Genomic DNA, 27,529 nt, shown 5'->3' with positions numbered 1-27,529 from the left:
AGAAGAGAAGCGCCCCAAATTAGAGTTCTCCCCAGACTAGCCTAGACCGAGGGAATCTGGTAACATGGCTGAGTCCCCATTTTCAAAGATGTAAAATAGAGATGTTTAATAATATAGGCCACTGTCAGGGGTTATGGAAGATTAAATGAGATTAGGCCTGGCATGTAGTCAGGGCTGAATAAACATCCAGCACTGAAAACCTCCTGATATTTGCACTTCTCTATTTGTTTGTCATTGCTTCCTCCAATTCCCACCTCCGAATACAAGAACCAGAAGAAAGGGAGTTAGTCTCTTCTTCGTTCAGTCCCATTTCCCAGCACAGAGAACAGTGTGAGATACATAACACAGGGCCCCTAAATATTTGTTGAATGAATGAACGAATGAATGAAAGAAAATTCAGTGCAACCACGTGCTGCCCAGGTTCTCTGTGCCCGCCTAACTAGCCAACTCACCGTGTCCTGAATGCTTTCCTGCTCTGACAATGCTTTGCTTCATACTTTTCCTACTCACACGTACATTCCTGAATGGATATCCTCCATCTACCTTTCTCCAACCTCTCTACCACTCCACACTTCAACCAGGTTTGAGAAACCATGAGAAACTCTACTCCTCACTTGGCACTGACCTTCCATAGAATTGCGTCTACACCACTGAACAAGCCCTGCCTATATTACCATGTGACAGGCAGTATATCACCAGTATTAGTAACAATCCCATTCATGTGAAGAGCAGATTACAGTTTGCAAAGTGTCTTCTCTTCAGGGAGTTTGAAGTCTCACATTCTGAGCATGTGGCCAGGAAATGAAATCAACAGCACATAATACCTGTATCTAACTAAAAATAATAAAAGTTGCCTTAATTGAAGACATACTATGTACCAGGTACTATTTGTGGCTTTATACGGCCACCCCATTGAATTCGCACAATTATTCTGCAAAGTAGGTAGTATTTTCTCAAGTTTACTGGTGAGACATCTGAAGGTCCAAGAGGTTAGGTAATTTGCTCAAGCACTTGTAGTAGAACCCATCAAAGCTGGGCTATGAACTCAGGTTTGTGTGTCTCAAAAGGCCTTGGTTTTAACAAGGATGCTGTAATTCCTGTCCACGGAAACTGGAAGAAGCAGGAAATGAGTGAGTGAGTGTGTTTGTGTGTGTGTGTGTTCAGTACACACATGAGCACTGCTGAGAGGCGTGAGGGGCTATGGGAAGAGGGGGTTGGTAAGTTTTCCAAATGTCTAAGGGATTACTAAAAAAATAAAGCATACTCTAAAAGAGGGAGGGGGGCGATATTAAGTCATAAAAGTTCAAATCACTGCTTTAGATAAGCAACAATTCCCTGGTTCTGAATTTCAGAAGCTGTTCACAAAGTGAGAATGCGGCCCAAGGGAACTGCCCAACAGGGCCACAACTCCAGATGCCACATTCACTCTGTGGTTTAAGAAACAGAGCTCCCCAGGATGACACCGAGGCGTGGGAACCCTGAGCATGTCCAAATGAATCACAAAAGGAACAAGCAGTACATTGCATCAGTTGGCTCCTCTCACTATCTCTATGATGTAGGCCTTCTTATCCCCATTTTTTAGATGTCAATACCGAGGCTCAGGGAGGCTAAACGATTACTCAGGCCATACAGCAAAATCAGCGGCCACCTCAGATTCACACCCAGGCCTGAATCAGGAATGCAAGCTTTTTCTAGGCACCTGGCGGGGCTTCCAGGTGGTACTGGCAAGGGGTGGGGGCAGTTGGGCTCCAGGTACTCTTTACCTCACACTTTTCCACAACCGGCTGCTGTCCACACTCGGAGCTGTTGCCCGCCACGATGCCAGCGCGAAGGTTCTCGCTGTCCCCAGTACCCTCTTCCATGGAGTAGGTCTTCGAGTGGTTGCCCCGGCGATGGCCTGGGGCCCGGCCTTGGGCCAGGCTGAGCTGCCTGCGGAGGGCACGGTTCTCCTCCTCCACCTCGCGTACACGCACCTCCAGGCTCTCACGCTCCCGCTGGCTGGAGGCCGTGTACCGGGGACTGTGTGGCTGGGATTCCAACGGAGACAGAGACACTGGCTTCCCATCTGAGGGTATGGAAAGACCAGGGAAGAGTTAACCAGGAATGAAACACACCCCAGCCCCTCCACGTACCCTGACATCCACTGCAACATACATAGACAGGTTCCTTTCACAATCCTATTTACAAGGGAAAGCAGATGGAAAGTGAATTACAAATAAGTGCATCCAGACTGAACTGGGAGCAAAGTTGCGAACAGAATGACTTATTACGGTGATAAAAACTAACATGCTGTTTAGAGAAGACAATTATAATATAATTTTTCCTAATTAAATGCACTGTCTTCTCTTCCCTACTTGGCATGCTACTAGATATATTCTTGTTATCAAAAGCATTATGGATATGAAGGAGAAGGAAAAGGAGGAGCAGGAGGAGATGGGGCAGGAGGAAAATGGGAAGAAGAGGGGAGGGGAAAAGGAATCGGAGGAAGTGGAAAAGAGCACAAAAGAAATATTAATAATGACTAAGTTTATTCAGTTCTTCCTATGTGAACGCTTATTCATCCTTCCAAACTGTTTCCGAAGTACCACCTCCCAGGGGAAGCCTTCAAATTCCAATAAAATATCCTTCAGCATATTCCAAGAGTATTTTGTACACAAGTGCTGAAAAAACCCAAACAACCATGTACCTGTCGTACTGTATTTGGTAAATTGTTTCATCAAATGTTTCCTATGAAGATTGGGAGTTCACTAAGAACAAAGCCGGGGTCTAACTTATCTTTGTGGTAACATGTCATAATGTCTGATAAATGCTGGAAGGGTGGATGTACGTGTCTATGCCAAGAGTAAAATAATTAAGGGCAACAAGCAAGGAGAAAATCAGAGTGTAATCAATCTCCAAGTTTTCCCAGAAAAGCAGTTACCATTAAACGGAGTGCCAGCAACACTCCATTGAACGATCATACACGGAGCGGGTAAGAAGATCTCCCAAGGTCACACAACCACAATGCAGTGGTGGCAGAATTCTTGTGCCCGGGTCTTTCTTATGCCCAAGCCTATATACTTCCTAGTTAAATGCAGTTTCATAATAGGCTAGATGGAGCATCACGAATTAAAAAAAAAACATTACTAATGCAAAACCCCCATCGCCCAAAGATGCTGACTCAGCATACTACCTGTGTACAGTAGGCGCTCAATGCATGCCTACTGTGGAGGAGCCCCAGCGACAGAAGACACACCAAAAGCTACTGTCCCTCTCTTCCTACGTTGCAGAAATCCCAGCTTCAGCTACCCAACTACCCAGCGACTGACTCAGAGACTAAGAAAAAAAATTACATCTGCAAATTGCCCTCTCAGCCGCCTGCCAAAAAAACCTCTTTTTTCGTACTTGGAGTTTTTCTCCTTCCTGCTCAGATCCCACTGAGCTTCCAAACTGTCCCAGAGAGTGTGTGACTCAAAAAACTTGAGGATCAAAGAACGTGATGAATTACACCCTGCAGGTTTCACCCATGCTGCGTACTGCACCGCCACTGCCCAGGGCTTTTTGATGTGTCTCTGGGCCCTTCGCAAACACGACTCCTTTTTCCCCCTCTTAATCTCACCTCAGGGTTACACTCCCGAGCTCCTGGTCCGCTCCTATCCATGCAGCAAATATGACTCACTGAATTCTACTGCCCAGGACGACAGATCAAAGGCCAAGCCGAGTGTGTAGGGACGTGAAATCACACAGGTTGATTAGGGTAGCACTGTCACTAAGCTAGCCAATTACAAGCTCCAACTGTCATGCAGGGTGTCAGGCGGGGTCTCAGCTCCCGCTCCCCACATAAGAACGCAGGACATGGTGAGGCCAAAAAGGAAGACCCACGGAGCCATAGATGGGGGAGTCACACCACTATATTCTCACCGGCGGCATCCGCCTCTCGCAATCCGCACTTGCTAGCTCAGCCACCATCTTCTTGCTAGCCCCCATCTCTGCTAGGGTAGCCGCAGCAGTTATATTAGTAGCCAATGGCTCACTGGTTACAGCTGACGGCCAACTAGCCACAGCTGAATGCCATCCAAGCACAGCTGATGGCCATTTACTACCTGAGCCAGCACCTTTCCACGTGAGGCTGAGAGCCTGGAAACTGCACTCCTGGCTCTGTCCCCACACCAACCCGGGCTGTTGAAACCAGTCTCCCTGTTTGGTCAAATCAAATTAGTTCCACCGAGAATGAAAAAGAATAAGCAGCTAACAGCAATTGTGTTTTCTCAATGGCATCAAGTCTACGAGCACGGGATGGGAAAAGATGAGCATCCAGCCCTCGCAGTTGGCAGAGTTGTGCTTTGTGTAGCCCCTGTCGTGTACCTGTGCCGTGCTGGGGTCTTCACGCTGTGGATGGCCTAGGTTTTCACAGCACAAGCAGGAGGCAATCGGTGTTCCTATTACGGATGAGGAAACTGAGGCGCTACAAGCTTAAGCTTTGTTCCCATTATGGTGCAGTGGGATTAGAATCAAGGCGAGTTAGAGATACAGGTGCTCTGGGGTCCCGGGGATCCTTCTTTCTCATGAATGGATTTCGGAACAATTGGATAAGAACCCAGGAAACTCTGGAAGCCCACCAGGGGATCCCAGAATATCTGGAAAATTAACAACAAACAGCACCTATAAGTTTGTTCCTCGGAGGACTTACTTAAATACTCTGGCGTCAGGATTCCTTTCCGTGAAATGGGAACAGCCTGCGGTGTAAGGGGTCAAGAGTGATGGGGGCTTAAGAAAGAAACCACAATGCAAAGCACTGAGCACTGTGGCTCACTCAGACTAAGGAAATTCCTCTAAACCCCTTCCAGTGGGGCTGGGTGATATTATAGCTAAAATGAGTTGATGTTAAAAAGTTTTCTAAACACGGGTCTGTTCTCTGAGTGGTCTGTGGGTGCAAGTGGCCAAAAAACTTCGGCTTCCTTTGAAATGTGACCCCTGAACCGTCTTGTTTTTAGCCTTAGGCAGGTCCAAGTTCATCCAAGGGCAAAATGGCGGAGCAGGCAGGCTTCCCACGGTGGCTCGATCACCTCCCCTAGCTCCTCTCCAGAAAGCCCCACATTTTACATGTTGGTGAGAGAAGTAAATCATAAGTCTTTGCTTATGTGCTTATAAATAAATAAAGGCATCAGTATGCAATCATACTTCCAGGGGAAATGCTATCCTGTATCCATTTCTACCCTTCTTAAAGCCCAAGTGGTTTTCACCAAACTTAGCTCTCAAAGACTTCCAGGGGTTGTCTGCATTTTACAACTCTGTAGATTTGTCACCCATGAAAACACACAAAATAGCAAATGCCAGCCCTCAAAGAGAGGAACCTATATTGGAAAAGACAACACTTGTGCTGTGCCCCATACCTGGCTCCTAAGAAATGCTCCATAAATGGTGGAATCCTAATTTCTGGTTTGTGTTTGTTTTAAAGATACCTGACCTTGAGCTGGCCCCTTCTTCTTCCTCAGCCAGTTCCCACTTCTGAAAGGCGGTGGTGATGATGTGCTCCAGGCCCCTCTTGGCCCTAACTTTCCACGCCCACTGTACAGACGGGCCCTGCATCTCACCTGGCTGACTGATCCCAATGCCACAGGGACAGAAGTTGATACAAAAGGGGCCTGTTGCTCTGCCATGTTCACAGAGAATCCTACTTTTATTCATCCTAACTCTCACCTTTGTTCCTGGACTTCTCATCTCTCTGGTTCCAGACCTCTTTGTTCCGCCTTCTCCTAGCCTTCTGGGGGTGGGGGGCAGCATGGGGCGGGGGAGAGTTAGGGCAGCAAAAGGCCGGCCCCCAGATGTGTTCTGTACTTCTCTGTGACATCTTACGGACTCTGGTCTCTCCCAGGAACACTTCCCTGCTCTGTGCACAGATCGCCAGTATAAAGCCCATCACACGGGATTTTTGGCCTGTGAAAAAAACTATACCTATGCCAGTATTTCTCAAATAAACAGTGGTGAAGAAAGTTGTCCCCCCCAATCCATGGTTAAAAAGTTGGCCTTAATACACATGTCAAGTACATCATTTGCCCCACATGTAATTTTTCACTTGAATTCAACAAATTCATCTATACGCTCTTCATCAAAATAAGTCTACTAATCACATGCTTGATGCATATCCAATTGCTCTAGAAGATTCTAAATGTCTACTCTCAATTTCCATATTCAATTTGTTGTAGATCAATAACAGTTTGAGGACTGTGATGGTTCAATTGATATGTCAATTGGACTGGTCCATGGGGTGTCCAGATACGTGATCAAATATTGTTCTAGGTGTTTCTGGGTGAGATTAACATCTGAATCAGTAGATTGGGTAAAGCAGATTGCCCTCCCTAATGTGGGTGGGCCTCAACCAATCAGTTGAAGGCATGAATAGAACAAAAAGGCTGACTCTGACCCAAATAAGAGAGAATTACTCCTGTCTGACAACCTTCGAACTGGGACATTGTTTTTTTTTCCCTGCCTTCGTCCTTGAACTGAAACACGGGCTCTTCCTGGATCTTGAGTCTGCCGGCCTTCAGACTAGAACTATACCATCGGCTCCCCTGGGTCTTCAGGTCTCCAGCTTGCCTACCCAGCCTACAGACAGTGAGACCTGACCATATGCATAACCAAGTGAGCCAATTATTTATAACAAATCTCTTCACACAGACACACACACACATACACATACACACACACACACACACACACACCCTATTGGTACATTTCCTTAGAAAACACTGACTAATATGGGGACCACCAACAATTTGTAGCTCACAAAGAGTGCCACTGCCCCACACCTGGACTCTTTATCCCCAGGGCCTGGCACACGGCCTGTACCTAACAAACATCTGAATAAGGGATGAACGAAAGGACAAGCATCTAGAGGTAAAAAAAAAAATACAAAAAAGAAAGTCTAGCAAATCCTAAACTATCAGTTACTTAAAAAGTGACCTCATTATAATATCCAATGCTGGGGAAGAGGGACGGATAACCCACAAAAGCAAACAAATCAAGTCGAGTCATAAGAGTGTGGGATTTGGAATGAGAAAGAGATGAGTCTGAATTATGGTTCTGCCACTTACTGATGAATACCCTTAGGCAAAGTACCTAATTTCTCTGTGACTCAGTGTCCCCACATACAACATGGGGGACACTGGTGCGTGTGCAAGCACCAGACCTAATCAGAGTAGACACTCAAATTTCCCCTTTCCGCCCACTCCACCCCACCAATTCTGAAGGCAGGACCCATAAAAACAACAGCAAACAGGATCGCTCATTTCCGTTTGACCTTTGCGTCTCTACTTCCTTTCCTCAGGGTTTCTATTTTGTTCGCTATATTCTTCAGTCTATTTGTACACATGGCCCAGCTCTGTCACAGAATGCCTACATGCGTTGATCTGTAGTTCAGCCCACTTGGGAGCTGAAAACGTCAAAGGACTCATTATTCAAAACCGTAGTTTACAACACCTTCCTCCTCCCTCCAAATCCTCTTAACAAACATTCATTTATCATCGTGTTCGAATCTTTAAATCCACTCGAGATGAATGCTCTGAATTAAAAATCAAAACATCTAAGATTCAGAACAAAACAGGTCAATTGAAAATCACCCTCCGTGCAGTGCGGTGACAGAGATGAGGGCTGTGCCGTCCAAAACGTCCAACGTGGTGATCGGAATCAATGTGTGTGCGCACTGTCTACGTCTGGATCTCTCGGGCGTGCTACTGTTCGGCCTTGTGTGATGTGCATCCATTGCAAGTGGATAGAACCGTGGGGCTCGTAAGTGGAGGCAGAGCCAGGACCCGGGTGGGCCTCTCAGCCCTGAGGCCACCCATGTAGGTAGGGGGCTCCTACCAGCCCCTTCCAGTGGCGACAGATCCAGACATAGGTCTTCCTCGCGAAGGACAGCACACTCCCGCACTCACGCCCAGATTTCAGGCAGGCTGTCCCGGCTTCATTCCACCCGAGAGAAAGACACCGCGTCCCCTAACCTTTACATGGCAAAACCCCCTACGTACAGTCTGTCACCAGGCCCTGCCAAGTCTTCCTTCCTGGTGTTGGAGGCACTTGCTTCTCTCCTTCGATTTCAAACATTCCATCCCAAATGAAGCGTTTTGATCTTATTCTAAAACACGGGTCATCAAAGTTTGTCTGGAAACACCCGAAGAGTAAATATTTTACTTTCCAGGTCATGTGACCTCGATTGTAATACACGGCTCTGCCACAGCAGCACAAAAGCAGCCACAGAAAGACGCGACACACGGCATGGCTGCGGTCCAATAAAACTTAATTTTTAAAAACAAGAGCTGGGGTGGGGGGGCAGTTAGCTCAGTCGGTTAGAGCGTGGTGCTGGTAACACCAAGGTTGCCGGTTCGCTTCCTGCATTGGCCAGTGTGAGCTGTGCCCTCAATAAATAAATGGATAGATTAGATAGATTAGATTAGGTTAGATGGATAGATTATAGACAGACAGACAGATAGATTAGATAGATAGACAGACAGACAGACAGACAGACAGACAGACAGATAGATAGATAGATAGAGATAGATGATAGATAGATAGATAGATAGATAGATAGATAGATAGACAGACAGACAGACAGACAGACAGACAGACAGACAGACAGACAGACAGACAGACAAGTGCTGGGCCAGATTTGGCCTGCATGCCCTAGTTTGCAGCCCTTTGCTCTACAGCATTGGTCTCCTCGGTTAGTCTGCCTCCCTCCAATCTCTCCCTGTTCCGGCCAGCCTCAATCACAGGTGCCAGGGATAATGTTCTTAATAATAATCTTATTTCCACCACATTTTGCAGTTTGGCAATACACATAAGCCTCATTCCATCTACTTCAAGGTCATCTATCAAACTCAACAAACACTTGGTTAGTTCCTATTGAGGACATAGAGCCTGGATAGATCATCTCGTTTCGCTTATACAACACTTTAAAGATGTTGAGCGTTCTCACTATCCTCCTTTGATGACCAGGGAGGGAGAGAGGGGGAAAGGAGAAGGGGGGAAAAGGGGCGGGAGGGGACAGAGAATGAAATAGACATGATTTAATTTGTTCAATGCCATCCCAGCAACAACTGGCAGAAGGAGATTCTTGAATCCAGGCTCCCTGGCACCAGATCAGTTGTTCTTTTTGCCCCAAACCACAGTGTCTGCTATTTGCCCCACTCCAAATAAGTCCAGTTTAATTTATTGTTGTTGCTCCTGCTCCATCTTCTGGCCCCTTAGGCTGGTGGTTCTCAGTGCCGGCTACCTTGGTTATCCCTTGGGAAAAAATATTAACGTGCACAGGGCCCATCTCAGATTAATTAGCTCAGAATGTGTGGAGGTGGGGGTCTCACCAGCAGCATTTTTAGAAACATCCACCCTCATAGGTAGTCAAGGTTGAGAAACATTGGCTCAGGCATTTCCCCCAATCCTCTGGCTGAGACGTCATAAACCCCATGTGCAAGCACATCTGTTGGCTCCTTAAGGCAAATTTAAGGAACTGGCTTAAATTCAAAGGAGTTCTCAGCATTTCTACCCTGAATCCCAGTACTGCTCTCATGCTGGGCCCAGCCCCCTATCCCAAGTCTCTTATTCTTAGCACAACTCCCATCATGTAAGGCATGACATCCCGACTAACTATAACCGAGGCCGTGTGGTATCTTAGCTCCTATGAGCTTGGGACCGTTTGGATCCTGGCAAGCCCTCTTGTTCTAGGAGGAGAGCTCTTTTCAAAGCAGGGGTCTACTACCCCAGCTGCCAGGCTTTCCGGCTTCCCTGGTTCCAGGCTTGCTTCTTTTGGCCAACAGGTCACTTCACTGCAATGACTTATCCAATTTCTCACCTTCCACGTTAGGCTGTGCTTATTAAGTGATTACTCTAACTTTTTCAAACACAAAGCCTTCCTTTCATTAAAAAAAGTCCTCCTTTGATGCAATTGCAAAATAAATTAACTATTGTCATCCAAATCATTTTAGAACAATTTAGAAGGCTAAGTTTGATCTTCCAAGTCCCAGATGTCCCCATGAAAATCGAGTCTGCTGACGTGTCACTAACTCTAAGCAGTTTACAAGTCAGAGTAAGGCACAGGTCCAGAGTGAGCCATTTTCCTGAGTTCCTGAGAACTGTGGAACCAGAATCCTGTGGAGAGGAACTGGCCGTGATGACACACAATGCTGCTTACTTGTTATGGAGTAATCAGACAAAGTGGTACCCACAAATTCCCCCAGTGATCTTCGGGAAGTTATCTTTGGCATCCCAAGCAAACTTGAGTTCCAGCAAAGACCTCAGAGATCTTCTGGCAAAGACTGAACAACAAAAGAAAAGCGTTCCTCACAAGCTTCTAAAAAGAATTTGCAACCGCAGGACCAGGGAAAGAAACCAACATTTGTTTCCTCCTAATAGGCTAAATATGACTTGACCTTTTTCCTCCATGAAATTATGTTACAGAACCTTGTCTTAAAGAGCTTCCAGTCAAGAAAATGAAGACATTTTTAGCACCCATTTGCTATACCCATAGCTGGGTTCTGGCTATAAGTGCTGAAATGCACCCTAACGAGCAACGACGTCAGTGTTCTGCCCCTTGAAACCTGAGGTTGAGTGATTTCAGTGCTTCAGAGAGGTTTTTTTTGTTTATGCCAAATAGCCTAAGCTCTGAAAGTTTGAGGCAGTTGGATCTTTGAACTAGTGTTCTCACAGCAGAGCAACTGAGTCTTCCTGCTTCTAAATCTGGCCAACCAAATTTTTGTTGGATGTCCATGGAGTCTAAGCATGGACAGAAGGACTTGTAGTAGCATCCAAATTGTCACCAAGCAAGGCAGAAGGTAGTCCCTGTGGTGCACTATTTCTTTTCTACAATTAAACAACTGAACAACAGAGATGAGTTGTTCTCTTGGATCAGCAGGCTGTTTAGTAAACAACTATTGGGGGTGGGTACCAATCCAGTGCATCCCAGCAAATGTGAGTAGACATTCACTCCAAATCTGGAGAATCAAGCAGTGTGGTAAGAGCACACGAAACTCACATTCCAATTATCTTTGATCACCTGTGCCCCCATTTAGCTCATTAACTTCAATCACTTTTTTGCAGAACCTCAAAGACACCCAGCGTTGGAGATGGTCTCCAATGGCTGAACTTAAAAAAGCAGCATTTCCCTCTGCATCGTAGCTTGCACAGTATTTCATACGCATGCAACCACTGGACACAATCCTTCACTGGTAGAGTCCACGCTAAAAGCAAACCTAGAATGATGATCTTATCCTTTGCACAGCATGAAATGGACATGCTCAGCGGCGTCCTCGACACGGCCTTTGGCTGCAGAGTCAGACTCAGAAATATTCTACAATTTCTTCTTAATTTTCTCTTTGGCAGCACTCAAGATGCAATTTCCTAAGTGTTTTCCCACTGATCTATTTTTTTAATCTTAGCAATAAGCGTGTTATTTTATATGAAATATTCATAGCCCTTATAAAATCCCACTGATATGTTCCAAGAGTGGCAAGTCATACGTGCTGGGGAGAATCACGTTGTACAGTAAAAATTTCTAATGAGGTCTGATTTTTTTCCTTCAAATTCAAATCTTATTCAAATCAAGAGAGCCACATGGGATGATGCTTTAGCAGAGGTTTTCAATTTTCTTTTACATTTGTTATTCAAAGGATGTCAAACACTATCCTTTTCTACATACGTGAATCCATACTTGCCATAAACCACAAATTGTCATTCTTTGTGACCACGTTCATTTACCAAAAAGGATTTGGGTGATTTATTTGTTTCCCCTGGGGAGTGTTGACAATAATCTGGTGTGGATTACAGAGGAAGGAAAGACATCAATGACTGGCGACCAGTGTTTCACGACTCCAAGTAAATCAGCACAGCTCTGGCCCATCCACTCCTGTTCCTTTATCTTTCCCCAGTGCATCTAGACCACCCTATTTCAGGGCTGGGAGAGCGGAGTGAAATTCAGATCTATGGAAGAGAGTTAGGGACTCTTGTAAAAAGGAGCCAAAAGAACAAATGCCTTATACCATGTGTATGTCTTTCTTTGCAATGCATCAGACTTGACCTATGGTGCTTTGCTCTCCTAGGCGGGAAGACAGGACTCTCACCAATGCCCTGGGACCATCCGAGGAAAACTGAACGCAAAATATGGCTAGAAGTCTAGAGTGTGTTCACGTTCTCTGTCAGTGACAGTGGTCAGTCTGCTTATCTGCCAAATGTGGGCAAAGGTCTCCTCTTCCGTGCTGCATGAAAGTGAGGATGAACATAGGGGGAAAATCCCTGCTCTGTGTTTCCAGTCTAGTGTCAGTGAGAAGTGACTTGATTTACATCATCTTTTCTGGGCCTTCTGACATCCCTCATTCTCCACTACAGTCAACTGGCTTTGAGACAAAGCCACTCCCCTTCATCTAAGCCTCCACCCCTTGCCCGACCTTCTGTGGATGTCATGTTGCCGGCAGGGCACACACCCCCAGGAGAACCCCGCTGTATCCTGCAGGCTTCACAATGTAGTTAGACCTGATGAGATACTAAAAGGAAGAGGCTGGATGGCAGAGGGATCAGTAGAAAGAGTTGGTTTTCAAACGCAAGTGGGGCTGTTCATTTGCATTGATTAAAGTTAGCAATCCCGAAGAAGCCAACCAACAGCACGAGTAGCTGCCATAAAGAATATTCTAGCACCTTTCAAAATGAAGAGGAAGCAAGTATTTTTGTGAATGTGGCTGATTCCTTCAATCGCATCCCTTCCCTGCAAACGGCCCCGCCACCTAAATCAATGTTATCATCCTCAGCTCAATTGTAAATTAAAAGCAAGAGAAAACAAGCAGGAGCCTGCCTGAACATTTCCTTGCCCACAAGTGACTGCCCTCCTCTTCTCTACTTCTCGCCCCGTCTTCACAGTCTCCAATCCCCCTTTATCAGTTTGAATGACTTAAAGTTATATTCCAATTCCTAGGAGTCACTATATTGAAACAAAGGTGGGGAAAAGAAGAAAATAAAAGCCCTCATCATTCCCTTTTTCACCCTTTCCCGACAAATCCAAACCATCCCTTAGGAGCAAATCAGAAATGAAGAATGAGCTTTATCGGGATAGATTTGGAAGGGAGAGGGGAGGAGAAAAGAAGATCTTATCAGGAGCTTAGCTTGACAGAAAAAAACGCTTTATCAGGACAGGCACTTGGCAAAGATAAGACATTACCAAGAGCAAGATAAGATGTTTGGGTGAAATATGGTGCTAATACCTATTAAGCAAAACCTGCTGTCTCTACTTTTGACAGGTTGTTATTTTCTTCCAAATCCTACTCCAGGGATGATGGTAATTTTTTATATCAGGTGCTTCCAACAGTATCGTAAAAGCAAGAAGAAGAGAACTAAGGACCCTCAACTCCACTGTGAAGCAAAACCAGGATTTTCCTTGGCCTATAGAGAAGAAGTGAAGGCTGGGCGTAGGGAGCACCCACAGAGGACCCAAGAGACACCTTGGTTGTGCGGCCACCAGTACAAGATCCCAATTGCTGGCCCCCAAGGGAAGAGATCCTCACAGCACGCTGGGCCACCCGAGGCTTTACTAATGGGACTCGGAGGGGACATCAGGATGGGGATGATGGAGCAGATTTGTCAAGAGGAAACCCTGGCTCAAGCCTTGCTGGACTCTCTGGAACTGCTACTGAAATCTCTTGCACTTGATAACTCCATCTTCTGGCCCTGAAGAGTACCTCGGAGAACCAATGATCTTCACCAATGAGTATTTCCAAAGCCATTACACGTGCCAGCTCTGTGCTAAGTTCCTGGCTGGCATGACTGGCGATTTGAATAAGCATTAAGTAGCTGTGCTATTTCCTTTGCAGGCTTTGTCACCTGGTAACTTATCATTGACGCCGCAATATCCCTTCTGGGAACCCTTTTCTATCCTGCTCAGGGTGAGTTGGCCACTTCATTCTCCTCACTGTCCCTGGATTTCCCACAACTTCCTACAATACGAATTTAAGGTAGTGGCTCTTACTACGTTTGTAGTTTCCGCATCCTTTCCATTCCCTCAACACCTGTTCAGGGCAGACATTATACTGGTTAAGGCAGGGACCGTGGTGAATCACCTTTGCTTCCTAAATGTCTCGCATAATGTCTACAAGCAGTGAGCATTCTTATGTGCTCTCCACACTGTTGACAGATGACTCAGGAGTCACCTGTCCCCACATCCAAAGGAGAGCCCTGGATTCCTACCTCCCAAACCTGCTCCCCCTTTCAGCACACGACATCACTACTGTTCCCATTGCACACTCTGCCAAGGAACAGCTAGAAGAAGTGAAACTGACACAGCATCCCCAACATGCCATGTGACGTCCAGGAGGGCAGGCGAACATAGAGAAGAAAGAAAAGGAGAAGCAGAAAAGAGGAAAGTTCCCGATATCTTCATCTAGACATTCCGGGTCATCCTGTGTCCTTTTGAAAAGGATCCCATGGGTCGCCTAAGCTGGAGACCTACAGCAGGAAGTACAGGAGGCCTTGACCTCTAAAGCAGTAAGCAATCCAGCAGCTGCAAATAGGTACGGGGCTATCCTGCCTTCTGTAGCCTATAAAACAGAAAGGAGGTGAGGGCAGGGGAAAGAGGCATACATGGCAATAATGGCTCCTGAAGACTCAGCTGCCATTCTGTGGCCCTACAGAAGTGGAAAAGTAAAGACTGGGGCTGGGGAGGGCGAGAGAATCACAGACCTCTGTCTGCAATCAATCACCATGGTATTCAGAGGTTGGTTGGAAGCAGCAGTATCTAGGGGGGGCCTAGAAATGGTTAACTCAGTTTCTCTCCTGATGAGTAGCTTCAGCTGTTCATCAATAGAATCTCCAGCTGATAATTATTAAGTGAAACTTGGGGTTTGCATTTGCATATGTAAAGCACAGTTCCCTCTTCAGCCACAATGGGAGGGAGAATGCACTTCCTGATTGTGCTGCACTGGGGAGGGAGGCGGGGGTTTAGGTGGGGTGGGGCTCCAGCCTGCTTTGCATGTGTTTCTCCACACTAATCAAGCCAGACATTCAGCAGAAATAAACCCACATCCCAAAATACGCCATTTGTCAAAATCCAGAGCTCAAATAAGGGACCTCTCTCTCCAGATCTAAGAAGGATGCATTCTCCCACAATGTGTGTCTGTGAGAAACATGATTACCCAGTTGGGTGCACACGGGCACGTGCACACACACCTGGGTTGTTTTACTGGATGAAGGAACGGTTATTAGTTTCTCCAAAAGGCTGGCTTCTATCCTCCTCACGTATTCCTGACACTTTTCAATCTTTGCACCTGACGTTGAAGAGGCCTCAGCCCTGAAGCAGCGAGAAGGAAATGCAAACAGCATCAAATTCCAAGTATCTGATGGCTTATCTCTGTTATGACATTTATCTTGGCTTTGGAGGAGGAAAAAAGTTACTAAGCATGCTCTCCTCCCACAGGAAGGGATGCCGCACAGAGAAAAGACATCACCGCAAGGAGTATAGCGAGGACACTCCATAGCATGGCTGAAAGAAAGATCAGGGACTTCAAAATCCCAAAGCTGTTTGCAGACACTATCACCCGACTGTAATAAGGAAGCTGCCAGAGCTGTCTAAATTTACAGTTTCTAAAATTATACCCGGGACATTCTAAAGACAAAAGCAGACAACAGTATAAAAAACAATGTAAGTCACTGACTCCGGGTCTCTTCATTCTCGCTTAAGTCCACAATCTTCTTGGAGCCTCCGTTCCCTCATCTGTAAAATGGGGGAGTAAAGATTCTACCGGAATTCTCTTCCATGGCACCATCAGGGTATGTGGGTACTATGAAGATTTTATCTTCATTTACAACCTATAACTATGCATTTGCTTGAGTATCTTTTCATATGGGGTTAATTAAGGCCTTTTGTATAAGAATGTGCCCACTGTGTGAAAATCTACAATACCTGTCTTGTGCCAATATCAAATGGCGTATTTTGGGATGTGGGTTTCTTTCTGCTGAATGTCTGGCTTGATTAGTGTGGAGAACCTCAAAGAAACTACCAAACGCTTTCAGCTTGGGTACCTTTAAAACATAGGGGAAAACTTTAAAAGGTATTTATGAAATAATCAGAATACAGAATTCCTTCCACATTTTTATCTTTCCCCCCATTTTTTAGTTGTCTTGCTTACATTTAATTTGACAGATGTTTTTACAATTTGCCTTTCAGCATTGTTCCAAAATATACAACTTAGTTTTTATGTAGAAATGCTTCTTCCTGCACTCCTATTTCGCTGCTTTACATACTAATTATATTATTTAATTATATGGTGAATATATACCATAACAGGCTTGGGAATATAATAAAATGACTCTTGCTAAACACACAATTCAACTGGTGGGAATGACACTACCAAACAGTTCTAGAAAAGCCGGCCCATTGCCAGGAAACCCCAGATGCAGTGGGCACTGAACAGTACTTTGAAAGAAAGAATGGAGGAATGCGTGGTTGACGGATGTGTTCTCACATAGAGGTGAGTTAAGAATCTTCCATTGAGTGCTTACCTTGTGGTCCTGTTGGGAAGAATAAATGAGATCATTACAGGACGCCATTTAGCTTCCCAGGCTACCACGTTTCCCTGAAAATAAGGCCTAACCGGAAAATAAGCACTAGCATGATTTTTCAGGATGACATCCCCTGACCATAAGCCCGAATGCATCTTTTGAAGAAAAAATTAATGTAAGACGTAGTCTTATTTTCAGGGAACCATGGTAGAAATGTGATAAGGGCTTGGTAAAAGTTATCATTTATCTTATACATCAGTCAAGCCACTTTCCCCGCAAACCACAGAAGCTGACTAGGAAATAACCTCCTGTGTGCTTCCGATAAAAATAACACACCTTTATATTGCCAGAACACTACGGGACGGACTTGGACCATCTGTGAATGTGCTACTCCATTGACCTTTCACATGAATTGATGTAGGCAGAGAAGGGATTGTCATTGAACCCACTCCACTCGAAGCCAGTGAGATCCAAAGACCCACAGGCACCTGCCTGGCATCTCCGGGAATGTTGGGAGCAGGACCAGGGGGAGAACGGAATTCCCTCGTAGTATTTCACATTCCCTGCAGTTGATTCTAGTGCGCATTTTGTTGCTTATCACTTTTGTAACTTTGGAAGTAGTGTAATTATCTAATGACGTGTGAAGGTGCATAGAAACAGACCTTCCCTTGAAATAAAGAAAGGTCACGAGAGAGTAGACTTGAGGCATCTATGCAGACCCCTCAGCTGACCTTGTCCTTGCATGTGAAGCATTTCAATAGACTTCAAGTCCTGAAGCCTCAGGCTGTGTTACTATAGTCTTCAAGGCCCACACAGTCCACAGTCACAGAAGTGACACAAGTCTCCCCTTGTAGCAACTGAACCATTATAGAGGAGGAAACAGAAGGGGTACCAGCTGTACTGACCCTGGGCAAGTCATTTCACACCACTGAGCCTCGATTCACAGGGAACAAACTTTTCTGTCTTACAGGGTTATTTTGAAAATGCATTAAAAAAAACAAACAAACAAAAAAAAACTTCCGAGAAAGACCTAGGCCTAGGTAAGGAATCTTACAGGAATGGGACATGATGTCTATCCTAAGACACACAGGACTTCACTGGGACTACTATTACTGTGATTAGCCAGCGTTCGTGCACCATGTTATTTTACCTAGTAGTAAAAACAGACATCTGTGGCGGAGTATAGCATCATCTTCATATTGTAACAATAAGGCAAAACTGAAGAAAAACAATGTCCACAGAGCTCGGAAAAGCCATTTGAGCTATTTTAGCCTGGTGGAGGAAAACGACCACCCTTCTTCCTCGATATGCATCACATTAGAAAGCTCTTGGATATAGGCATTAGTTCCAGAAACAGACATCGACAATATATAGGACCAGTGTGCAGGTACCTGGGGGACCACCATCTGCTGGCTGAGGCCTACAGACCTGTCCCGCCTGCTCTGGCATGAAACCCACGTTTTGCTCCCTCGGATAAGAGGGGTGCCCAGTCCCCAAGCCTCCATCACCTCTAGGTTAAATGACTGCAGCACAACTGTAGTTTCCATCATGCTACAGTAGGCCAGGAGTTTGAGCCATCAGGCAACTTAATATATTCCCCTCTAAAGGAGAAAACAAACACATTTGAAGCAAGTTACACCTACAATTTCTGAACCAAAGAAATGTGTATATGGGTCAATGCTTCCCAACATGAATAAATGCAAAAGGATCAAAGTGACCTCCGCTGTTATTTGTATTATAATTCATGAGGCCATGTGCTTGTAATGGGCCATGTCTATATGCAGCCAGGGAGCCGCAGAGGTCAGGAAGGACAAGAGACAGGGCACGTCCCCAAGTTCAGGCTTTTAGAAAAGACATCGTCGTACAAATGAAAAAAGCCCTGTCCTTGTCAACCTATCTGTTTGGACCTGTTATTTTGATTTCCTGCAGTCTACAAGCTCATTCGGAACCAGCTCCAATAAGTCAGTTATTCATACAATTCACACGTTTATAAAGCATTTGCAATATGACAATCCCTTTCCATGGAGCAACGTAACGCCCAATGTGCGTGTGTGGGAGGGGGGAGAAAGGGAGAGTAAATAAAAATAAAATTGCATTGCAAACAGATAAAGTCATAGGATTAACGACCGTACGTATGCAAAGGAGGCATGGAGAAGCTCGGGCTTAAACACCCTAAGCCGTCTCAAAGGCTGAGGGAAAACTTCTAGGAGCTTCCATGTCCATGCCGAGAGCTGGAGAATGAGCACCAAGAAGCTGGACTGAAAGGAGAAGTATTCAAGTAGAGGAGACCGCATATGCCAAAGCTTAGGACCATGGTTCCCAAACTGTGTGCCAAGGGGCCCCTGGGGGCCTCAGTAAACCCACAGGGGCACCATGGGATATTTTTAAAGTCCCGGAGAAGCACAGCATTTCTCAGTATGTGCTGGGCACTGCTGGAACTACCTGCTCCGTAGCTCACCGTTGCAACATTGGATTGTACTACAGTCCATACATATAGGCAAAGCTGCGTTTTCAGAATTTGTTATGATAAATAGCAATAACGGCATGAAAACCAATGTGCAACAGGTGTCCAGTCTGATTCCAAGGTTTGAGAAGCGGTGCAGTGCCCAAGAGGTAAACAAATCCCAAAGTAAGTAACTGTGGTATGTTAAGAGTGAAATAAAAAATTGTTTTCCTTCACTTGATGTGGGTTCTCTTGTCAAACAGCTACTTAAGAGTTAGAACATAAACACTTAATAAATGGAAGAGTTATTTCATTTGACCCGTGGGTGGGGTGAAAAAAATTACTAAGACCCCAAGGGCTCCAAGAAATGAGAAAACGGAGGAACCAGTGGTTTAGAGACCAAGAAGGATTACAGCTTACAGTGGACCGAAGCTACTTCCGTATGAGTAGGCCATTGAGAACGAGGTGAGGACCGGTAAAAGATCACAATGGAAAGACAGAGAGATGGGGCAGATTACAGAGGGCCCTATCAGCACATAAAAAAAAACAAAAAAAAACAAAAAACAAAAAAACTTGGCCTTCATTCCGCGGCCAGTGGGAGTCACACAAGAGTTTCCAAACTTCCCTGTTGCACAAAATGCAATGCCACCAGAGTTCTGCTGGACTCTGAGAACGGCAGCTTTCCGCAACTCATTGTATGGATACCACACGTCGTCGATTCCATACAGGAGTGAAGACCAAAGCCAGACCAGTTCTGACGAAAGCCGATCTGCGATCTCTGCAGACCGGCATGCTATTTCCACTAAGCCATGGACTCTAAGTAGAAGCTCGATGGAAAGTGTAAAACGCTTTACAAACACAGCTTCTTATCCGGCACTTACATGCTTCATATTCTAAAATTAGTCCTCCTACAGTGAGTGTAAGTCCTACCTTGACCCCTCAGATGGCAGGCTGTTAATGTCTCCTTTCCTCATTCTATGTTATTGCCAAAGCTTATGCTCGATTGTTGCTCTAATCCCTGAAACAACCTCTGGACACAAAGAGAAAGAGCTATACGGTGAAATCTGAATTCTTTAACTTCAAGAGTGTTAGATATGCTCAGGCATGCTGAAACAATCTTTGTTGTCAGTTCTCTGAAGTGTCGTCTGAGATTTTTGAGAACGCTGACTATTCTTATCTGCATGTGTGATATACTTTACAATAAAATAAAGGACATGGAAAACGTAGCTCCTAGAGCATTTTATAGGAAGGCCATTTTTCCTTTAAAATGTGACATTTAAGAAAAATTTTGTACTAGGCATGGAAAAGCTTTTATCAGTCAAAAGCTAAACTGGTAATCACCTAACATCTCCGGCAGTTCCGAAAGTTAGAAAACAGTGGGGTATTAGGTAATCCAAAATTAGAAGGTCCACCGGAGTCTTAGAGAGGAGAAAGAACGAAGAAGAGATGTTGTGAAGGCTGGCCTAGAATGAGCACGCAGCAGAGGAGCCAGGAGCCCATGTATATCTCACACTTGCTCTCTTCTACAGACGGGACAGAAAACTGTCAGGGGACTGGGGCCAGTCCCAAAATCTCCTGCAGAAAAACCTGCTAGCTCTGAAAATTGCAGGAAGAAAACCTATCCTGTTTTTAGCCCTTCCACCTCTCTACTCAGGGTTCCATGAGTGAACTCTACCAGAGCACCCAGCCCAGCTTCTCACCCCACCCGTCCCTCACTCCTCCCACACATCAATCACTCCTCCCCAGGGGAGAGGAGTGCATATATCTGATTGGTAAGGACTTGCGCATGTTCCGTTGGCCTTGCTTCTCTGTTCTTTCAGGGGCTGTCTGCCTATGCAGAGCATGTGGCACATGTCCCCAGGGAGAGCACCTAATGATGTTTGCTATGCTGCTGAGACTGTCTAATCTGAGGGAGGAAATAAGTCTATCTTGTTGAGAGACATTCTCCACATGGTTTTAACAAAAAAGTAATATTTTTACCTCTTGGTGCCTGGTTCTGTCTCTCTCAGTCTGTTCTCATCTCAGACACAGAAGCAAGCAGGATTATTGATTGCTAAAACCTCAACACGAGAAATAAGCCTAAGAACCACATCAGTTAGTGGAAAAGTAGGTTTGATAGACCACAAATCATTTGCACTTCACAAATACCTATGAAGTACCTCTTATGTGCGAGACATTATGCCAGGTGCTGGGGACACTTGGCGGAAAAAGGCAGAGCTATAGTCTGCTTGTGTGCTATTCGTAGCTCATCAGGAAGACAACTGATTGCCCAATGACTTATTTAGTGCTGTGACAAGTATAAAGCGCTGTGAGAATTCTAACAAGATTCTCTGTCTTGGTAAATGGCCCCACCAGTGGGCAAGCCTGGGATCCAGGGACCCCTTCCAACACCATCGCACTGTCCCTCACTCCCAAACCGCACCACAGCTGATCCATCACCAAGTCCTCACGGTACCTTCTCACCTCCCCTTTCTCCTCTTAGGTCAGTCAGATTCTATCCCACCAGCAACTCCACATTTCAAACTCGCAGCTGGTCTCTCTCCCTGACTGCTGCAAGAGCCTTCCCATTGACCCACTTGGACCCCGGTTTTCAAAAATTATTTTCAAGTTAAAACACACATAACATAAAAACCACCATCTTAACCATCTGTACGTGCACACTTTAGTGGCATCAAGTGCACTCACACTGTTGTGCGACCATCACCACTTCCATCTCCAGAATCCTTTTCATCTGGCAGAACTGACACTCTGTGCCTGTTCAACACTAACTCCCCACTCCCACCTCCCCTCCAGGCCCCTGCAACCACCATGCTACTTTCTGTCTCTGTAATTTTGACTATTCTAGGTACCTCAGATAAGTGGAATCATACAACATGTGTCGTTTTATGACTGGCTTATGTCACTTAGCGGAATATCCTTGACTTGAATGTTTTTTTCTTAATTTTCATTCTATCGGCAGTACCCAGCACAGCTGCTAGCATCTGTAAGGACCTCCAAGAAGTTTGTTTCTTTATTTTATTTAACAAATGCACACAAGAGTAGAACCTGACTTGGACTGTTGTAGAAAGGGTCTGCCTAGGAAAGTGAGATTTGATCCGAGACTGAGACATGAGAAAGAATTCACCAGGCAAAAACGAAGAGGTGGAATATCCAAAACAGAAGGGCAGGAAGAAAGCTCTAAAGTGAAAAAGAGGTGGGTATACTTAGGAAACTGGGAAACAAACGCTGCAGAATAAAACAGAGGCCAGTGTGGGTGGAGCAGTGTGGACAACGCGGGGGCCAGGGGAGGGGCTGCCTGATTGGCAGGACCTAAAGACATTGGCAAACTGATGCTCTCTGGTCCCAGGAATTCTGCTATAACTGGTACCTTCCTTTTGAGGGACTTTCCGGAAGAACTGTGTCTAAGTCTTCAAGACCACTTCCCTCACACAGGATTATATGCAGGGCGATGACTAATGTCTTATATGCATTTTGTTCAATTAATCCCCCAACAGATCTCTGAAATAGGTATTGTCTCCAATTGAGAAGACAGTAAATTGAGCCAAAACAACTTAAGCAGGTGGCCCCAGGTTACTCAGCAGGTAAGTGGAAAGGCCTGAGTTGCACAAAGATCCGTACAGCTTCAATATCCTTGCTCGAGTCGCAGAACCAGGGCTCTTGTAAGGCCTGGCGGTGTTTTGTTTTTCTAATGCTTACGTAAATTCTTGCAGGAAAAGCCGATTCTGTGGGTTTTATGCAGTTCAGACACCAACAGCCGAAGTTGTAGGGTGATATTTTGGTAACAAAAGAGATTTTTGCACAAAACATCAAAAGTGGTTCGAGCAAGGATTCACTACTCACTATACTTGCTGAGAGAATCGGGTCACAGCTCTGAGCTTCCCCAGAAGAGGTCAGATTGTGGAGATGAAACCATGGGAGTAAAAGCCAGTCAGTTAAAGGTGGGAGAAGCCTCTAAAAGATATCACTGCCCACATGCAGTTCATGGCGTGTGAGAGAGTACATCCAGTGGGTTAAACCTACGTGTCATATGGTTACAGATTAAAGAGGCAAAAAAAAAAAAAAAAAAAAGAATAGCTAGCTAGCTGAAAATGGTTTATAAAGAAAACCAAAGAAAGAAAACTGAGAATGGCATAAAATGTACTACACAAGTGAAAAGCCAAAACACATACTAAAGATCAATAAAATTTTAAAGCAAGAATCTGCAATAATGTACATGGATATTAAACAGTATTTTATTAATTCCCATCAAGAATCTAAGATCCTTGAACAAGGGTTGAAAAACTTTTCCTATAATGGTCCAGATGCTAAATATTTTAGGCTTCTTGGGCCACATGGTCCCAGTTGTAACTACTCAATTGTGTCATTGTAGCTCCAAAGTAGTCAAAGACAGTACAGAAATAAAGCTGTGTTCTAATAACCTTTACTTATAGAAACATACAGTGAGCCAGATTTGACATGCAGGTCATAATTTGCCAACTATTGTCCCTGAAGGTCAAGAACAAGTTTCTCATATCCTTCAAAGCAAGAGAGCTTGGCAATCACATAAGAAGGGGAATTAAAATGTTTCCCAAAGTTTTGTTTAATTTTCATAAAACCCTACTCTGTGAAACAAATATCATTTGTCCCAATTTTTTACAAAAGAAGAAACTGAAGCTCAGAGGCCTGAAACAGCTTGTAAACGGCAGGGCCCAGGGGCAGAATGTAGCTGTGCTGGGCTTTTCGTGCTCAGATGCTTTTCATCATGGCATGGGGCTACCTGCTTAAGAATGGACAAACAATCCCTCTGGGAAAAGGACAGGGAAAGATAAGGCAATGGTCCTCAAGATGTAACAGCTCCGAATGGGATTCAGTCTGCAATCTTTTGGGGGAAAGGAACAGACACACTCACTCCAACTAGCCCAACAGTTTATCGTAGATGGAGGGAGGTTGTACAAAAACAAAAGTACTCTGAATCTGGTAGGAACTGGAACCCACTGGAAATCAATGCAGCTGTCTCTCCTTACCTACCTCTATGTCCATCTCCCTCTCCCTCCCTCCCTTCCTCTCTCTCCCTATCCCCTTGCCCCCAGAAGCCCAACAGTCTGTCATCTGTGCTTTCCTTGGGGTGTCTGCCACATTCTCCCTCTCTCCTAACTGATGCCCTCTGATGGCTCACTGGTGCCCGCACTGTCATCTCCAGTTCACACGTGAACAATTACACCTGCCAGCGTGCTGCCACTGCCCCGATGCCATGTGCTCCTTCTGCTCTAGACCCAGAGCTGATTATCGCAATGAGCTGGTTGTCACAAATGGCTCGGTGTTTCTTTGTCCAAATTCTGGGGATGCAGCATCCAGTTGTTCACAAGCAAACAGGGGTGAATGAGGCATGAGCCACAAGCATATTTTTTTATTAAATTTGGTGACATTGGTTAGTAAAATTATATAAGTACATTTCTATATACATCATCTATATATTGCACAATGTGTTCTCCACCCAGAGTCAGATCTCCTTGTGTCACAGTATATTTGACCCTCCTTTCCCCTCTTCTATCATCCCACCTCCCCACCTACCCTCTGGTAACCACTAAACTGTTGTCTGTGTCTGTGAATTTTTGTTTGTCTTGTTCCTTTGTTGCTTTCAGTTTTATATCCTACATATGAAGTCATATTGTTTTTTACTTTTCTGTCTGACTTGTGTCACTTAACATAATAATCTCAAGATCCAACCATGTTGTCGCAAATGGCAGTATTTCATCTTTTCTCCTGGCCAAGTAATATTCCCTTGTGTATATATACCACATCTTCTTTATCCAATCATCTATCAAAGGACACTTTGGTTGTTTCCATGTCTTGTCCACCATGAATAACGTTGCAATGAACATAGGGGTCCATATATCTTTATGGATAAATGTTTTCAGATTTTGGGGGTACATACCCAGGAGGGATTGCTGGGTAGTTTAGAAACTCTATTTCTAATTTTTTGAGGAACCTCCACACTGTTTTCCATAGTGGCTGCACCAATTCACATTCCCACAAGCAGTGTATGAGGGTTCCTTTTTCTCCACAGCCTCTCCCACACTGATTTGTCTTGTTGATGATCGCCATTCTGACTGGTGTGAGGTGGTATCTCAGAGTGGTTTTGATTTGTATTTCCCTAATAGCTAGAGAAGTTGAGCATTTTTTCATATATCTGTTGGCTGTTTCTATGTCTCTTTAGGAGAAGTGTCTGTTTAGGTCATCTGCCCATTTTTAATTGGATTGTGTTTTCTTTATTGCTGAGTTGCATGTTCTTTGTGCCATCAGCCACAGCCAAGGATGGAATGGACAGTGACAAACATTTTAAAAGGCCAGAGCCACAGTAAAAGCCAGTTCTTCAAGAGAGAGGTATACATTTCAACATGTCTAATATCAGAAAAGAGAAAAGATCATTGCCCTCTACAACCCAAGAGAAACAGTGGACAGATTGGAGAAACACAAAGACAAGGTGAAATCAAAAAACTACTTAAAAGAAGTGGGATATGTTTGCTCAATTCAGGAAGAATCTGGAGGACTCAGAGAGAGACCAAATGAGAGTGATAAAAGTAATCTCACAGATGAAAAATCCAGCATGCAAAATTATAAAAATGCAATTGTGGGGAAGGCCGTTCTTATTTTATGTAAAGGGAACCTATTCAACAGTTGTGGAAAGCTGTTTTTCATCCCTATAAAGGGCACAGTGAGAGCGAACAAGAACAACTCAGGGGCTTCTTGTTTGACTTTAAGAAGTGGAGAGTAAATTCTCATCAGGGTTGCTAATGGATACCACAAAGCATCTGACTCCACATAAAAAACTCAGCATAAAGAATCACCTGAATGCGGACATAAGACATTTGGGGGAGGAGGGATGACTGACATTGCAAAGAATTCTTCACTTTATGTCTGATTTCAATACAGAGATGTCAGACAAGGAAATCTCATTATTTTCTTTGATTTCTCTGTCCAAATGGTCCTTGAGAAATGAGAAGATAAATGTCTGCTCAAGTTCTGTTTTTAGCAGCAGCATCAGAACCAGCTCATTCTCTCTTTTCTGCTTCTCCATGCTGACCCAGATCTCTCAGCATTTCTTAGTGATGTGCTGAGTTCTGAGGACAGCGTGTTTATTATGTGATATGTCCTCCACGAGTCATGCAGTAGAACCAGTCAGAATCACCACGAGGAAGAGACGCATCTGAGATGGTTTTGCCTCATGATGGCCAAGACCCTGGGAGGGGAAGAGAGGTGACATCCCATCCAATCCCTTTTCTCAATGGTCTACCAATCAAAGAGTTGACCACTGGGGAAAGAGTATGACTTTTTTAGGGCAGTGATCCTTAATAGCAGAATTAAGAGCTTTGTTTAAAAAAAAAAGGAAAAAGAATTTGCCAGGCCCTTAACCACAAAACTTCAATTCAGCAAGTTTGGACCGGAATCTGGAAATTGGCCATCCGCAGACTCTTCCAGGTGGGTCTGGCATATAGTCAGCCTTAAAAACCACTGGTTTAGGGCATGAGACACTTCAACCAGGATACATAAACACTCAGAGGAGGAAAGGCAGAGAAGTAAAGGAGCTCCATGGCGCAATGAGCTAAGTTTGGAGCTGCGTGTCTAGCAGTGGAGTAGGACATCTTCAAGAGAGCCACCGAGTTACACATTCAAGAGGCGGCTCTGAATGCAGTCTCACTGGAGATGTCGGGAGAGGACGTTATTTCTGCAGGCTGTGGGAGGAAGGTCTGAATGAGCTCGGAGTTTCACTGAAACCCCATGAATCCAAGATTCAAAGAGGGAGAGAATGTCCAGAGGCCTCTGAGATGGTTTTCCAGGCCAGTGTTCAGATCAAATGTGACAGAAGATTCTGAGACTCTACCTCACTGCTTTTCCTTAATGTGCTTTTCCATCTCTTAGTTATCGGAATTCACTCCCAACAATTCCCAGGGTGTTTTAAAAATAAACCCCCTCCCCAAATACCTTCTAGAACTGACTGACTCTGCAAACATGGACTATGTAATGTACCACTTGGCTCTCATCTCTGTCTAGAACACTCTCCAGATCTCTCCATGGCTTTTCCTTATTTCAATCAAGTTTTGGCCCAAATGCCACCAGCTCTGAAACACCCACTTTGACCAGTCTAGCTCAGCCTCCCACACCACGGGCCACTCGTCATCTGCCTTCTTATTTTCCTTCATAGCACACACTCCAATTTGACATTTTATTTCTTTATGTAATAGCTACCCACCCCCATCAAGATATAAGCTTCCTGAGAGTCTGTTTCGCTCACTGTTTTATCTCCAGTGTCTTGGACAGTGCTTGACACAAAGTAAATACTCAAGCATTCACTGAATGAACGAGGAATGCATAAGTCAATCTCCTGTATGGCAGCCACACTGCTGGTTACAGGCTGCTACGGGTGGAATTGCATCCCTGCAAAATTTGCATGTTCAAGTACTAATCCCAGAACCTCAGAATGTGACCTGATTTGGAAATAGGGTCACTGCAGATGTAATTAGTTAAGATGAGGTCATACTGGAGTAGGGTGGGCACCTAACCCAATAGGACTGGTGTCCTCACAAAATGGGAAGTTTG

General features: G+C 44.8%; 1 protein-coding gene across 5 annotated transcripts in view; it reads right to left on the bottom strand.

The window, feature by feature from the left end:
• The window catches only part of LARGE1 (LARGE xylosyl- and glucuronyltransferase 1), a 492,234-nt gene that overhangs the window by 270,905 nt on the left and 193,800 nt on the right, over positions 1-27,529 (bottom strand). For all 5 annotated transcript variants that reach the window (XM_081059772.1, XM_081059773.1, XM_081059774.1 and 2 more), the window contains one exon: positions 1,764-2,065. In XM_081059772.1, coding sequence (XP_080915898.1) covers positions 1,764-2,065 — 302 coding nt within the window. The remainder of the gene's footprint in view (positions 1-1,763; positions 2,066-27,529) is intronic.

Source organism: Rhinolophus hipposideros (genome assembly GCF_964194185.1).
Source record: "Rhinolophus hipposideros genome assembly, chromosome: 9".
Taxonomy (NCBI): Eukaryota; Metazoa; Chordata; class Mammalia; order Chiroptera; family Rhinolophidae; genus Rhinolophus; species Rhinolophus hipposideros.
This window is presented reverse-complemented; position numbering and strand designations above follow the sequence as displayed.